Raw genomic sequence first — 16,421 nt, forward strand, 5'->3', positions numbered from 1 at the left:
CTCAGAGACCATTTTCATCTCCGGAGCCAAGATCTATTATGATCGTTGCCTTTTTGGGAATGTTAGGCTTCCCCGCCTGCAGGGTGCGTTCCAGAGGAAATCCTGGCTCTTGGGAAGGTTGTTTTTTCCCCCTGGGCTTTGCACCTCGCACCGCTGCAGGGGCAAAATCCAAAAAGAACCTGCCCCCTTTCCGTGCCCCTTCCCTAACTCTGGATCAAGGCTCCTTCCACGCTGGGAATCCGGCGCATCTCAACCCCGCGGGGTGGGAGCGAGCCGGCCGCGAATCGGCGCAACAGCTGGGAAATCCCGCCCGCCTCTCTCCAATTCGCCTCTGGGCGCGCAGCTGCCTCTGTCAGGCTCTCTTCCCCGCCTCGCGCAAGCGCCACAACCGGGCGCGCTGCGGGAGGATGCTCCGCGCCCGGTGAGCTGTGCGCCTTGCGGCTCCGCGGGCCAGAGGGGCGCATTAAGGCGCGCCGCCACCGCCATGCGCCACGCCTTGGCTCCGCAGCGCTCCAGTGCCACCCCGCTCTCCACTTCGGCCGGTGAGTGGCTGGCAGGGCGGTCCGGGACGGGAGGCAGAAGGGCGGCCGGGCAAAAGGAGAAGGGCGAGCGCCCCGCGGGACCCTTTCTAGCGCGCCCGGGCGCCATGCGTAATTGGAGAGGTCCGGCTCGGCGCAGCCTTTGGGGTCTCCCCGGTCAGCTGGAGAGGTGGGGAGATGGCTGCAGGGCGAGGGGAGCCCGGTTCAGCCTCTCCCCTTTCCCTTCCTTCCTCTCCCCCCTCCCCAAATTTCCACGAGACCCTCTTCCCTTCCCCCACTTCCAAATAGGGAGAGGGTTAGATCTCCGGATTTGGAGCGGCCGGCCTGAACTGGAAGGGGTTCCCGGTTAAGGAGTAAGGGTGGTATTAGTAACCCCACACACTTGAAACATTGAAGCTATGGTGGAAGAATGAGTGGTTTTCATAATATTGAAGGACAATGCCTAGGAAGAGATGACAACTGTAGGGCGCAACGAAAGGTTATTTGTGTTTAAATGAATAAACGGGGAAATGTAAAAGAAATAGATGAGATCAATATTGTCGAAGTTGGAAGATAAGAATTTCGCATACTGTTTGTATTATTATTATTAATGTTGCCCAGAAAAAAAAGATTGGACTTAGTATATGCACTGTCCACAAATTGTGTATGTTTATTACTGGAAAATAAAATTTAAAAAACTATATGCAAAAAAAAAAGGAGTAAAGGTGGCAATGGAATGGACCTCTTGCATAGTGGGGTGGGGGGAAAGAAAAGAAATGGGGGCAAAAGCCTCCTCTGTGCCCCTTGGAGCTTTCCCAGGAAATTCAGGATAGTACCAAGAAATGATCAGCATTTCAAAGAAAGGGGGAGGATTTACTGACCAATTTTACTGGTCAGTAAAATTGCAAGCAGCTGGATGAAAGGTGACCCACCCCGCTCCCTTCAGAAACACGGTTCTTTCCTTTTCTCCCAGTTAGAATCCAGTTGCTTCAAATGATTTCTCCTTCCTTGGTTTCCTTTTGGAATGGTAAAAGGAGACCCCCGAGTTGGCCATTGCTTTTGGGTTCAGCTCATTCATGGGTTGGTCCCTTGATCATTTTGGTTTTCACGCCCAGTTCTGCGGTTTCTCCAGGGGATGAACCTAACCTGGTTGGCCACCTTGCGGTTTGGTGACCTTCAGTATGTGGCCACCGTCCACCCTCTAGAGAAAGTCATCTCCAGCTCACAGCCCCTGCTTTGTAGGAGTGTGGATGAAGATTTAGTTCTCCAAACCTCCTGAGAACCACAATCTTCAAAGTGGGGTAACAAAAGTGGATTTCCCTGTGAGTGGCGCGGTGGCCTGGAGGGGGAGCTCTCTCCTCATAATCAGGGGGGGCTGTTGAGTTGGATCCTAGGTAGAAGCAGATATTTCTCTCTCTCGGCACGTGGAGAATATATCTGCGGAATATAACTCCGCATTGGCAACAGGAAGGGCATCTGGCCAGTACACACTTTGGTTGCTCCATTCAGCTGCCTAGACTCCATCCCAGAAGAGATTATGGGGTCGCTAAAAGGAAATGATGATGATAATGATGGATTTCCCTATGCGTACCCCAAGTTTTTTGTTAGAACAAACTGGAATGTTGATATTGCCAGATAGAAGCTTGGTGTGTGGCACGCAGTGTGTTTCCTCATTTGTGATAACAGTCTGGAGCAGGGGTACCCAATCCCTGGTCTGTGGATCAGAACCGGGCCACAGCATGGCAGAAACCGGGCCGTACAAACAAGCAAAGCCCCCTCCCCAGGATGTAGGCAGCATGCAAAATCACACCCTCTCCTCTCCATGGGGGAAAAAAACCTTTCTCCCTGGTGTCCAAAGGGGACCCACCTGGTTGAATATCAAAATAGTCCAGGTGGTTTTAAGGTGCATCAGAAAGTGGGAAGGAAGCCAGGATGCCAGCAGAGATCTGAACTGAAGAAGCTGGAGATGCACCTACTCTGCGCTTTAATATTTAGATGTTCTGTCCTTCATTAAACTTGTTTATTAGATCAGTGGCCAGCCTTCCCTTCGGGAACTCAAGCTGACCTATGTAGTTCTCCTTCCTCTTGTTTTCCCCCCCACACACCAACAACCTTGTGAGACAAATTGGATGGAGAGTCAAGGTCGGACCCAGAATCACCCAAAGGGATTCCTCAAGCTAGAAGATAGGTTTGAACTTCGATCTCTTTGGATCTGGCAACTGAAAAATCACATGGTATAAAACCAGGATTCCTTCTGATCATCTCTAGGCTGTCCTTTTCAAAAGGGGGGGGGGGAGAAAAAAAGCATAAAAACACCTTTGGTTGGTAGAGCGTTGATTTTGGATGTTGAAGTTCTTCAATAATTGTAATCCAGGTAAAATATAACAAGTGAAAGTAATAGCAGTTAGCAGCAGTTAGACTTATATACCGCTTCATAGGGCTTTCAGCCCTCTCTAAGCGGTTGACAGAGTCAGCATATTGCCCCCAACAACAATCCAGGTCCTCATTTTACCCACCTCGGAAGGATGGAAGGCTGAGTCAACCTTGAGCCGGTGAGATTTGAACCGCTGAACTGCAGATAGCAGTCAGCTGAAGTGGCCTGCAGTACTGCACCCTAACCACTGCGCCACCTCGGCTCATATTTGTCTCTCTGCCCAAGATCTGGAGAGGATCATACTAACTAGCGTGGAGAACACTGGAAATCATTAATCAGACATTAACAATTGTGTAGGAACATGGAACGAACTCCCCATGGAGATTCAAACCCTCACCACCCTCCAGGCCTTCCACAAAGCCGTTAAAACCTGGCTGTTCCGATAGGCCTGGGGCTAAAGAGCTGTTGCCCCCATTTCGAATGGTATGACTGTTGTGTGTTTTTAAATTATGTATTATTATGTTTCGTTTTTTATTTTTTGTCTGTACCCCCCCCCCTTCCCTGATTTGATTTGTTAGCCGCCCTGAGTCCCCTTCGGGGGGAAAGGGCAGCATATAAATATAATAAAATTAATGAATGAATGAAATGAATATGTTCAGAAGTCTTCCTTGATGACCCAAAGGTGCTTTTTCAAGAGGCAGCTGGACTTCCCTGGCTGTCTTCTTTGAAGGCGTTTTACTTCTCATCCAAGAAGCTTCTTCAGTAGCATCACAGAACTGAAGAGCTGCTTGGATGAGAGACGTCTATGAAGATTCTCAGTACTCCAAGTCACGGTTGTCCCAAAGATATTTTTCAGGAGGCAACTGGACTTTGAAGATGTTTCTCTTCTCATTCAAGAAGCTTCCAGCTCTGCTTCTTCAGCTTCTCTGAAGAAGCTTCTTGGATGAGAAGCGAAACGTCTTCAAAGAAAAAAACCAGAAAGTCCAGTGGCCTCTTGAAAAAAGCATTTTGGGGACATTTTTGGATGAGCAGTGAAATGTTTTCAAAGGCGAACCCCCCCCCCCCCCGTCAAGAAAGTCCTGTTGCTTTATGACTTTTGGGTCATAAAGGAACGCTGCTGAACATATTACACGGTCGTACAAATTGTTAACATCGGCTCGACCTCCTGGATGACTGAATCTCCATAGATGTTCAGAAGGAACATCTTTATGACCGGTGGTGGGATTCAACCGGTGTTAACAACCAGCTCGCTGAGAGCGCGCGCGGTGCATTTGAAAACAGCTCAAAAATTTATCTTCTACTGCAGCCCCAGTGAGTAAAACAGCTCAGGTGCGGCAATCAATTCTGCTGTGCCTATCAGCTGGGCTTCAAACACAGGAAATATAGGTCAGTATAGCGCAGGGGCGGACAGGCAGGTGGGTCCACCTGATTGTCAGAGCAAACCGGTTTGCTCTCAGCTGATCATCGGAGCTAACGGTTCGCCCGAACTGGTTTGCTCTCAGCTGATCGATGGAGCTAACAGTTTGCCAGAACCAGTTCACTCTCAGCTGATCGTCGGAGCTAACAGTTTGCCTGAACCGATCAGCTGATCAATGGAGCTAACTTTCGCCGAACTGGTTCGCTCTCAGCTGATCGACAGAGCTAACGGTTCGCCCGAACCAGTTCGCTCTCAGTTGATCGTCGGAGCTAATGATTCACTCGAATTGGTTTGCTCTCAGCTGATCGACAGAGCTAACGGTTCGCCCGAACCAGTTCACTCTCAGCTGATCGTCGGAGCTAACAGTTTGCCTGAACCGGTTCACTCTCAGGTTCACTCTCAGCTGATCGACGGAGCTAACTTTTGCCAAATTGGTTTGCTCTCAGCTGATTGACGGAGCTAATGGTTCACCTGAACTGGTTCGCTCTCAGCTGATCGTCGGAGCTAACGGTTCGCCCGAACAGGTTCGCTCTCAGCTGATCGACAGAGCTAACGGTTCACCCGAACCAGTTCACTCTCAGCTGATTGTCGGAGCTAACAGTTTGCCTGAACCGGTTCACTCTCAGCTGATCGACGGAGCTAACTTTTGCCGAATTGGTTTGCTCTCAGCTGATTGACGGAGCTAATGGTTCACCTGAACTGGTTCGCTCTCAGCTGATCGACAGAGCTAACGGTTCGCCCGAATTGGTTTGCTCTCAGCTGATCGACGGAGCTAATGCTTCATCCGAACTGGTTCGCTCTCAGCTGATCGACAGAGCTAACAGTTCGCCCGAACCAGTTTGCTCTCAGCTGATCAATGGAACTAATAGTTCGCCCAAACTGGTCCGAACCGGCTGAATCCCAGCTCTGTTTAGGACTCCCTCAGGAACTTCAGTAGAACACGTGGTAGGTGGATGTGGCCTCCTGGTGGACTACTTGACAGAATCTGGCCCATCCTTTTATTGTTCTCCCTCTGTGTCTCTTTCTAGGGTCTTTCAATAGAAGAAAGCGAAATTCCCTCTATGTCACCGTGAGTCTCCTCGTCGTCTCGCTCCTCATTCTCACAGTGGGCCTTGCTGCAACCACACGGACCCAAAACGTGACCGTTGGGGGTTACTACCCAGGAGCTATTGTAAGTATAGAATTCCTGGACAGAGGGGAAAACCCGGATTCTTGCCTCGAAACTCTTACAAGCCATTAACAATGGTTTAAAGTGGGAATGACATGGTTGTTAAAGCATGTGGCCACTCAGGGGCTAAGAGGCAGAGCATGTCGATCAGAAAGGCCGGCAGTTCAGCGGTTCGAATCCCTAGCGCCGCCTAACGGAGTGAGCTCCCGTTACTTGTCCCAGCTTCTGCCAACCTAGCAGTTTGAAAGCATGTAAAAAATGCAAATAGAAAAATAGGAACCACATTTGGTGGGAAGGGAACAGCGTTCCATGCACCTTCGGCGTTCAGTCATGCCGGCCACATGACGACTGAGACGTCTTTGGACAGTGCTGGCTCTTCGGCTTTGAAATGGAGATGAGCACCGCCCCCTAGAGTCAGGAACGACTGGCATATATGTACGGGGGAAACTTTTCCTTACCTAACATGGATGTTAACACACTAGCCAGAGTAGCAAAGTTTCTTTCAGGCAGAAAAAACTGCTGTGTTCATATTACCTCCATCCTTATCTAAGTATGAATAATCTTAACCTAAAATCAAGGAAGGGAATAATTGATGATTTGGAACAGCCAAGGAACAAAGAAATGGAATTGGGGGAAGAGATGTACTATCAATTCTAATACAACTAGTCCTTGCCTTTACGATCACAATTGAGCCCAGTTCAGCGAGACCGTTGTTAAGTGAACTCTTCCCCATTTTACAATCTTTCTTGCCGCTGTTGTCAAGCGAATCACTGCCGGTGTTCAATGAGTAACACGGTTGCAAAATGGATCTGCCCTCCCTATTGGGTGAGAGGGGTTGGAGTAGGTGACCAACAAGGTCCCTTCCAACTCGCTTATTCTGTATTCTATTGACGACGCTTGCCGAAAGGTCGCAAAATGACCCGAAGGGCACTGCAACTGTCATAAACCTGAGTCAGTCGCTGAGCGTCTGAATTTTGATCACATGTCTGACAGGGATGCTGCAATGGTCGTAAGTGTTTTTTCAGTGCCGTTGTCACTTTGAATGAACTGATGAAAGTTGAGGTGCTCTGACCCCACTCCGACCGGTGAGTCACGCCGACACAAGCTTACTGTTAGCCACGCTTTATTCACAGTAATTATTCACAGACAAGACATTGGCAGCAACCCAGACTCCCACAGATAAGAGATACACACAAGAGCTTCTCCAGCCTAGTATAACGGTTGTGTCCTGCAAAAGAACTCCTCCCAAAGTCTCTTCTTATATACTCTCTTGGGAGGAGCCAAGTCACAACCACCTGGGCCTGATTATCTCCTATGAGTCTGTCTCTGTAATTGCTGCCTTCACTTCTCCGCCTTCTCTGCCGGGCGTCAGGGACCAACTCCCTTAGCTCCTCCTCACTGCTCCAGGGTCTGACGTCAGGGACAAACTCCCTTTGACTTTCACTGCTGCTCCATGCCTCAGGCACCTCCTGGTGACCAACCAGCCTCTCTGGTCCCTGCTCGGAGTCTGAACCCTGCCCAGGGTCCTCCACATTTTCCAGAGCCGACTCATAGGGTCCCTTGCTATCAGCTCCTGCTGGGCCACAACATGAGGACTACTTGTATATATATTTAGCTCTTCGATTCCCCATAATTGTTGATCCCCATTTTTTGCCCTAAGACTGCCTGAGTCTTAGCCAACCAAGAAAAAACTAGGAAGGTCAAAAATTGATAGTTCTATATCCTATATCGTCGGATCGGTCTGTGTTCCCGTAGATGCTGGCGTAAAAAGTGTAGAAATATTGTGTTTGCATAAGTTTATGCTCTTCCTTGTTCCTCCTCTTGTTTCCAAATCCGACTCTGCAGAAAAAGCAATTGACTTCCAGGCCAGAATGTAAAAAACATTTTTAAAAAAAAAAAATATTTTCCCTTTCAGCTGGGCTTTGGATCATTTCTTGGCATTATCGGATCCAATTTGATCGAAAATAAAAGACAGATGGTAAGTCGCTCCGCCGGTGAAGTTATTTCTCTGTTTGTGTAATGGAATATTTTTACAATATAATTTTATTTCGCTTCCGTTGCTCTCGAAGCGGACATTTCTGCCCGGTTGTTCTTCCATTTTTTGTCGCTTAACTTGACGAGCAGGAAATTCAGTAGCATACAGAGAAGCTCCCCCCTCTCCCCCACCCGACACTTAATCAAAGAAGTTTATAACTCAGCGGTAGACATCTGTCACAAGCCAGGATTACAGCTTAATCCGCTTGAAAATTAGAATCGTGACCCGCCTGACCATCTCAAAACTGAACTATGGGTGTGGAGTGAAGGTGCTGACATAATCCAGCCTTCACTGGACACTAAAACATACGATGAATGGTTGCAGGAATTGGGCATGGCTAGTCTAGTGAAGAGAAGGACCAAGGGAGACATGATAGGAGTCTTCCAATATTTGAGGGGCTGCCACAGAGAGGAGGGGATCAAGCTATTTTCTAAAGCACCTGAAGGCCAGACAAGGAATAATGGATGGAATACTGATCAAGGAGAGATTCAATCTAGAAATAAGGAGGGATTTTCTGACAGTGAGAACAATCAATGGAACAGAAGTTGCCTTCAGAAGTTGTGGGAGCTTCATCACTGGAAGCTTTCAAGAAGAGATTGGACACTCTAAAAAAGATGTTGAGACTCTAGAAAGAGTGAAGAGAAGAGCAACTAAGATGATTAGAGGACTGGAGGGTGAAACATACAATGAACAGTTGCAGGAACAGGGCATGGCTAATCTAGGGAAGAGAAGGACCAGGGGAGACATGATAGCAGTCTTCCAATATTTGAGGGGAGGAGAGGAGGGGGTCAAGCTATTTTCCAAAGCACCTGAAGGCCAGACAAGGAATAATAGATGGAGACTGAATAAGGAGAGAGTCAACCTAGTAATAAGGAGGAATTTTCTGACAGAGAGAACAATCAACCCATGGAACAGAAGTTGCCTTCGGAAGTTGTGGGAGCTTTCAAGAAGAGACTGGACTGTCATTTGTCAGGGATGGTGTAGGATCTCCTGCTTGGGCTGGGGGTTGGACTAGATGACCTACAAGGTCCCTTCCAACTCTGTTAATCTATGAATCGCGTGAACTTCAGCACACCTAGCGTAGCCCAAGATTTCAGCCACAGCTCAAATGTTTTCCCCTGCTCTTGCAGAACCCAGAATTGGCTTCAGGCCGGATCAAGGAAGTTAAGCAGTTAAGTTAAGCAGGAAGTAAGATTGGATTACAGCCCCCTCTTTGTTCCATCAGAGTTCTCATCTCAATTGACCAGTGATCTCAGAATGACCCCCTCTCTTTCCTTTTTTTTAAAAAACTCAGAGATTGAGACGTTCACCCAATGAAGCAACCATGCAATATTATTAAAAAAACCTGAATTTTGTAAACAAACCGGAAGCTAACGAGGGGGGTATCGAAATAATTAATGAACGAGCATTCGCGACTTCTTCCAACTATTTTTGATTTCTCCTCTATAACCGGAAGGTGGGCCTTCTTGGCTGAGATCAACCGTGGCCAGATATTTCAAACCTGGCCTGCCTCTCGAAGCCTATTTTTGAAGGGATGTTCTTGTGAAGAATGCCACTTGATTCCTGATAGAGGAGATGAGTCAGAAAGTTAACCCTGAAGCTTCAGAGAACTTTCTGCTTCATGTCCTTCCTGGGAATTGAAGGGGAAGTCAACCTCAGATGCCTGGGGAAAGGATTGTGTAGGGTATGAAAAGATATATGTACGCCCCAGGGGTGGGTTCTGGCAGTCGCTACTGGCTGTTTGCTCATGGTTGCGCCGTGCGTGTGTGCAGTGCAATGAAAACTGCTCTGCGCATGCGCAGAAGCAAAAAAACAAAATAGGCACAGCCAGGAGAGCTAGTTCAGAGGTGTGGCAGGATTGGGTTCCAGTAACCCAGGCTGCCAAACCACTACCAGTTCGGCTGAACCAGGCCGAACCAGTAGAAACCCACCACTGTACCAAATTTGTTTTTACTACTGGTTCTGTGGGCGTGGTTTGGTGGGCGTGGCAGTGGAAGGATACTGCAAAATCCCCATTCCCTCCCGATCAGCTGGGACTTGGGAGGCAGAGAATAGATGAGGGCGGGGCCAGCCAGAGATGGCATTTACCGGTTCTGCAAACTACTCAAAACTTCCGCTACCGGTTCTCCAGAACTGGTCAGAACCTGCTGAATATCACTTCTGGCACGGAGGGTGAATTAGTTGGGTCCTTGGTCTGATCCAGCCACTTTTTTTTGGTCCCAATTTTACTTGGAGATAGGTAGCATTCAGAATACAGAATAACAGAGTTGGAAGGGACCTTGGAGGTCTTCTGGTCCTACCCTTTGCTCAAGCAGGAGACCCTATACCAGGGGTAGTCAACCTTTTTATACCTACCGCCCACTTTTGTATGTCTGTTAGTAGTAAAATGTTCTAACCGCCCACCGGTTCCACAGAAATGGTGATTTATAAAGTAGGGAAGTAAATTTACTTTATAAAATTTATAAAGCAGAGTTACAGCAAACCCCTACCGCCCACCATGAAAGCTGGAACGCCTACTAGTGGGCGGTAGGGACCAGGTTGACTACCACTGCCTTATACCGAACCTATGGCACATGTGGCCAAAGTGACCTCTTACCACAGGATAACCCTGTGCTTCTTCCTAGCCTTTTTTGAAATCTCTGAGCAGCAAAAAAAAATCCCTAAAGATGACCACATTTTGGACGTTAAAGGCCTAGCAAGTGTATTTGTACGAGTTGCAGCATTTTGTTAGTTTTGTTGTGATGAGTTGACCAAGAAGTGATGTTGTTTTAACACGAACGAACTCGGCTTATTAGATATGTTCAGTGCGTTATATAAACTCAGGGAGGGGGTCAGTGGTGGGATTCAAAATTTCTTTACGACTGGTTCTGTGGCCATGGTGTGGCTTGGTGGCTGGGGCAGGGGAAGGATCCCCACTCCTTCCCAAAATCCCCATTCCCTCCCAATCAGCTGGGACTCGGGAGGCAGAGAATAGATGAGGGTGGAGCCAGTCAGAGGTAGTATTTACTGGTTCTCCGAACTACTCAAAACTTCCGCTACTGATTCTCCAGAACTGATCAGAACCTGCTGAATACCACCTCTGGCTGACTGCTTCAGTGACGCCATCCAGCCACCTCATTCTTTGCCGTCCCCTTCTTCTTTTGCCCTCCATCATTCCCAGCATTAGGCTCTTCTCCAGTGAGTCCTTCCTTCTCATTAGGTGGCCAAAGTACGGATGTTATAGAAAAAAGTATAAATAAAACTAAAAAAGAAATCTGTAGACCAGAGAAATTTGTCCAGATGACACAGCAAGGCACTGAATGTTATGTCTTCCCTGGGGGTTCAGAGTAGGTTTCTTCACCGGAAGAAGGGAAATTTTGGCAACCCCCGGCATCTCAGATCTTGAGATCAATTGTCTCTCAAGTCTGCATCTCTTGGCTCAACTGGAACCCCCTAGCCATTTCCCATGGCTATTCTCCTTGGTGGAGTTTAGGGAGGAAAGGGGTGCAGATAGGTCTTTCTCTTTAGGTTCGTCTACTCAAGGGTTGCTTCTGTGGGTTCACCTCTTCTTGATCAGCCGAGTCCTCAGTCCCTCCACCCAGCCACCCCCACCGGAAGGAAGAGCCTAGAATCTGGATTATGTCATCAACTGCCGTGAGCGAAGAGAGGCGGCCTGTATTTTTTTTTACCCAGAAAGAAAGAGCAGATCTGGTAACCTGGGATAGACGCCATTTTGGGGCCTCATTTGAATGGCTGACGTTACTTTGGGGGAGCCTCCCCTTGAGTTGAAAAATGGAGCGCCAGGGAAGGAGTCTGCCCTGAACGATTATGTGGCTTTCTTTTTGCCCTCTCTGGAGTGTCTCAGATAGTGCTATGGGATAGGACCACGATATCTAACAAACAATTATCATACAACAAACCCCTTCAATGGTTTTTCTCTTTCTCCCTCTCTTTTCTATCCCTGAACGCGATTCGGAGCTGTTGTTCAAAACCGCGGGTCGTCACGGGAAAAGGGGAAAAATATAAATGAAAACAGAAGTACCTTGGGCTGGACCATCAGGGGATTGTAAGACAGGTGGAACGGCAAGTGTCCAGGAGGCCAATGAGGTGTGGCCAGGCAGCCAGATTCCCTAAGTGACCAGTTGACCAGGAAGTGATGTTGGGATGAACCAATCTCTATTGTTCTGTTCCGTGTTGCATTCTCAGCTGTCCTTCCAGGGTTCTACTCCTTTGTGTTCTGTCTCCGGGCCTCAGAATGGGCTGGTACCATCGCCAAGGGAAGTAGCAGCCGTGGTAGTAGGTACTAAAGAAGGTCCAGTGGTGAAGCTCTTCAAGTTGTTAGTAGATACTTCCTCGTGGTGAACTAGTTGATTTTTCAGCCAAATGATAAGAGACTATAGGCAAGCAAGACATGAAGTCCACAACCTTGACAACTCCAGAAGATAGGTAGGATGAGAAAAAGCAAACACAAGAACAAGAACTTTCCACACGAAAGCCACGCCCAAGAGAGATATTTAAGAGGATGCTAGATTTAATAACAGAAGAATTGAGGTGTTTGATACCCATCAGCAACCAGGGAACGTCTGTTTGGGGACACATTGGGTCCCTGTTGAAGGCACCACTGTTGTTATCATCTTTAGATGATTGGAGGGCCTTCATGTTACTTTCGGTTACACCGGTCTGTTTTCCAAGCAGCTAGATCCAGTTGGCTGACATTGCTGCCCCCCCAGAGAGAGGGTCTCCCCCAGCCCCATCCCTCCCAGTTAATCCTATTTGTGTGTTGGGTGTGCGGGCATGTGCATCACACAAGGGACCAAGCCAAGAAACCTAATGCAGGCTTTGCATACATTCTACTAGAGTATAGTAGAGTAGAGCCGAGGTGGCGCAGTGGTTAGGGTGCAGCACTGCAGGCCACTTCAGCTGACTGCTATCTGCAGTTCGGCGGTTCAAATCTCACCGGCTCAAGGTTGACTCAACCTTCCATCCTTCCGAGGTGGGTGAAATAAGGACCCAGACTGTGGGGGCAATATGCTGACTCTGTAAACCGCTTAGAGAGGGCTGAAAGCCCTATGAAGCGGTATATAAGTCTAACTGCTATTGCTATTGCTATTGCTACTACTCTGAAAGGTTAAGGCATCCCAGAATAGGTCAGCATTAAAATAAAGGTAGTTCTCAACTTACGACCACAAAACTGAGTAGATGCTGGGGTAAAAGTTATTGGAATTGTTGTTGGCGTGAGTTTGTGCTCAGTGCCATTCTCACTTTGAATGGTTAACACTGTTGTGAATCTGCATACACTTTACCATCAATGTTGTGTAAACAGAGCTGTTCTCCAAATATCTCGCTGGCGTCCTGCAGAAAGGAACGCTGGTGGGGTCTTCAGATAGCTCTCAGGGTGTGCCAGGAGGCAGATGTGGCCTACAGCGGCCAGCACAGCTGGTAGCAGAGTCGGACAGTGAAAAGGTTGGGGAGGAACCTGGGCCAGTCCTGGAAGGTGGGGAAGGCTCAGACGAGGGCTCTGAGTCGGAAGCAGAGATGGGGCCAGGGCTGCCTGGCAGTGATCAGCTGCCTTCAGAGCTAGACAGCAGTGAGGCAGAGGAACAGCTGGAGCCTGTTCCCAGTGTGCGCATGCGCAGAGCTGCCAGAAGAAAAGAACGGATAAGAAATCAGGGTCGACTTGGGAGTAAAGCCACAAGTGGATAGTGAATGGCCCCTCCCATAGGAAATAAAAGAGGAGCGAAAAGGGAATGGGCTTTTGCAGGAAACAATTCTTTTGTTTCAGGAGTGTGAAGATCTGTCCGTGAATCTCAGAGACTCTGTGCCAGATCTTTCCTTGCACAGCTTTACGTTTGGAAAATATTTACATGGCCGCTTTCCAAGCTAGATAAGGTCTGTGGCCATAACTTCACCTCTGAAAGGCTGTTTACCAGGCCTTTGCTGAATGTGAATGAGAGGAATTCACATTCGTTTAATAAAACTGGTTTTGTCAGCACCAGGAATCTGCTTCGTACTGTTTCAGGAAGCCTAGGTCAGAACACAAATATCTCGCTGGCGTCCTGCAGAAGGGAACACTGGTAGGGCCTTCAAATAGCTCTCAGGGTGTGCCAGGAGGCAGAAGAAAGGCTGCCCGCTGGAGATGACGCACCTGCTCCTTTGGAACTGACCACTTTCTCCTTGTCTTCCTCCCTGTCCTCCACAGCTGGTCGCCTCCATTGTGTTCATCAGTTTCGGCGTCATTGCTGCCTTCTGCTGCGCGATTGTGGATGGCGTCTTTGCTGCCAGGCATATCGTGAGTAGGGATCCAGAGGGCGGGAAGTTGGCCAACGCCCAGCCTTCCCTGGACGGATTCTGGCGCAGGGAGTCCTCGGCTTCACGACCGTGCGTTCGAAGTGACAACAAGCCAGTTTTCACACTAGCAGTGTCGCCCCCCCCCTCCAAGGTCTTGTGATCGGGCGCTCGACTAGCGGCACAGATGGATGGATGACAGTTGCAGTGTCCCAACGGTCCCATGATTCCCGTTTCCGATCGTCAACGGGAAGGAAGGAGGGGAAGCCACTCGATCAACAACCGTGTGATTCCCCCCAACCCAAAATTTCTGTTGCTAAGCGAGACAGTTGTTAAGTGGGTTGTGCCCCATGTTACGACCTTTCCTGCTATGGTTGTTAAGTGAATCTGCTATTGTTACATTAGTCACAAGGTTGTTAAGTGAATGTGGCTTCCCCATTGATTTTGCTTGTCAGAAGGTCGCAAAAGGGGATCATGCCACCCCGGGACACTGAAACCCTCATAAGTACATGCCAGTTGCCAAGGCTCCGAATTTTGATCACATGATCATGGGGAGGATGCAATGGTCGCACGTGTGAAAAACGGTTGCAGCTTCACTTTTTTCAGTGCTGTTGTAACTTTGAAGAGTCGCTAAAGGAATGGCTCTGAATCAAGGACTCTTTGGATTTGTCACTACTTTTAATTTTAAAATATGGCCGTTTGAACTGTTTTAAAAAGCGGGGGTGGGGTGTCCTTTTCTTTTTACAGGACTTGAGGCCACTTTACGCAGGACGTTGTCACTACTATGCCAAAAGTCCAACCGAGCCCAAGGTAAGAGAGCCTGATCCTTTCTCCCTACCAGAGCCAAATCTTCCTCTTCCTTTAGAAATGTAGTTGTGGTTTATTTTATTTATTTATTTTATTTTATTTATTTATTTTATTTATTTTATTTATTTTATTTATTTTATTTATTTTATTTATTTTATTTATTTTATTTATTTTATTTATTTTATTTATTTTATTTTATTTATTTTATTTATTTTATTTATTTTATTTATTTTATTTTATTTATTTTATTTATTTTATTTATTTTATTATTTATTTTATTATTTTACTATTTTACTATTTTATTTATTTTATTATTTTACTATTTTATTATTTTATTTATTTTATTATTTTACTATTTTACTATTTTACTATTTTATTATTTTATTTATTTTATTATTTTATTATTTTACTGTTTTATTTGTTTTATTTGTTTTTTTTATTTTATTTATTTTATTTATTTTATTTATTTTATTTATTTTATTTATTTTATTTATTTTATTTATTTTATTTATTTTATTTATTTTATTTATTTTATTTATTTTATTATTTATTTATTTTATTTTATTTTATTTTATTATTTATTTATTTATTTATTTTACTTACTTATTTTACTTATTTTATTTATTTTACTATTTTACTTATTTTACTTATTTTATTATTTTATTATTTATTATTCAATTTTATATTCCATTTCATATTCTATTCTATTGTATTCTATTCTATTCCTTATTCCATTTCATATTCTATTCTACCCTGTTTCCCAGAAAATAAGACCTCCCTGGATAATAATAATCCCATGAGCGCATGCGCTAAAATAAGCCATCCCCGAAAATATTGCAACACAGCAGCAGCCATGAGGTGACCATGCTGGCTGCCTCCTACACCTCAAAAATAATAAGACCTCCCTGAAAATTAGGGCAAGTGCTTACTTTGGGGGGGGGAGATGTCAAAATAAAATAAGACCCTGTCTTATTTTTGGGGAAATATGATTATTCTATTCTATTCTATTCTACTCTACTCTACTTCTACTCTATTTCTACTCTACTCTACTTCTACTCTACTCCTACTACTACTCTACATCTACTTCTACTACTTCTGCTTCTACTTTACTTCTACTTCTATTTCTATTTCTACTCTATTCTATTGTCCTTGGCTGGAAGAACCAAATGCTTTCCCAGGAGCCTCACCTTATCCAAAGTGGTTTGCGTTTCTGGTGAGAAAGGCTCAACACACGTTGCCCTCCTTCTGCTAGTTTTCTGTTTGCAGGGCTAACGTTAAATTTCTTCTATGCGTTTCGCATCAAGGTCCCCATCCAACAAAGCTAGAAACGGGATTCTCCTGGTATCCTTGTTGGGATATTGATTGGAAGGCGGCTAAAACATATAAAGAACCGTTGCAGGAATTGGGCATGGCTAGTGAAGAGAAGGACCAGGGGTAGCAGTCTTCCAATACTTAGGGGGCTGCCACAAAGAAGAGGGAGTCAAGCTATTCTCCAAAGCACCTTGAGGGCAGGACAAGAAGCAATGGGTGGAAACTAATCAAGGAGAGAAGGAACCTAGAACTAAGGAGAAATTTCCTGATAGTGAAAAACAATTAACCAGTAGAACATCTCCAGATGTTGTGTGTGCCCCATCACTGGAGTTTTTAAAGAAGAGATTAGACAAGCGTTTGTCTGAAATGGTGTAGGGTTTCCTGCCTAAGCAGAGGGTTGGACTGGAAGACCTCCAAGGTCCCTTCCAACTCTTGTTATTCTGCATACCCCAAAAAGGACTCTTCAGTGCTTCTGTCTTTCCCACAGACGGTTTGCCACCCTCAGCCCCGGAGTTCCTGCGTTCCCA

At 46.4% G+C, this 16,421-nt stretch overlaps 1 protein-coding gene across 1 annotated transcript in view; it reads left to right on the forward strand.

The window, feature by feature from the left end:
* The first annotated feature begins 484 nt into the window (after positions 1-484).
* TMEM255A (transmembrane protein 255A) overlaps positions 485-16,421 on the forward strand; it is a 22,099-nt gene continuing 6,162 nt past the window's right edge. The window contains exons 1-6 of the mRNA XM_032228548.1: positions 485-542; positions 5,338-5,480; positions 7,393-7,455; positions 13,691-13,780; positions 14,524-14,586; positions 16,382-16,421. The exon at positions 16,382-16,421 is cut by the window's right edge and continues 49 nt beyond it. Of these exons, the coding sequence (XP_032084439.1) occupies positions 485-542; positions 5,338-5,480; positions 7,393-7,455; positions 13,691-13,780; positions 14,524-14,586; positions 16,382-16,421 (457 nt within the window). The remainder of the gene's footprint in view (positions 543-5,337; positions 5,481-7,392; positions 7,456-13,690; positions 13,781-14,523; positions 14,587-16,381) is intronic.

Source organism: Thamnophis elegans, chromosome 12 (assembly GCF_009769535.1).
Source record: "Thamnophis elegans isolate rThaEle1 chromosome 12, rThaEle1.pri, whole genome shotgun sequence".
Taxonomy (NCBI): Eukaryota; Metazoa; Chordata; class Lepidosauria; order Squamata; family Colubridae; genus Thamnophis; species Thamnophis elegans.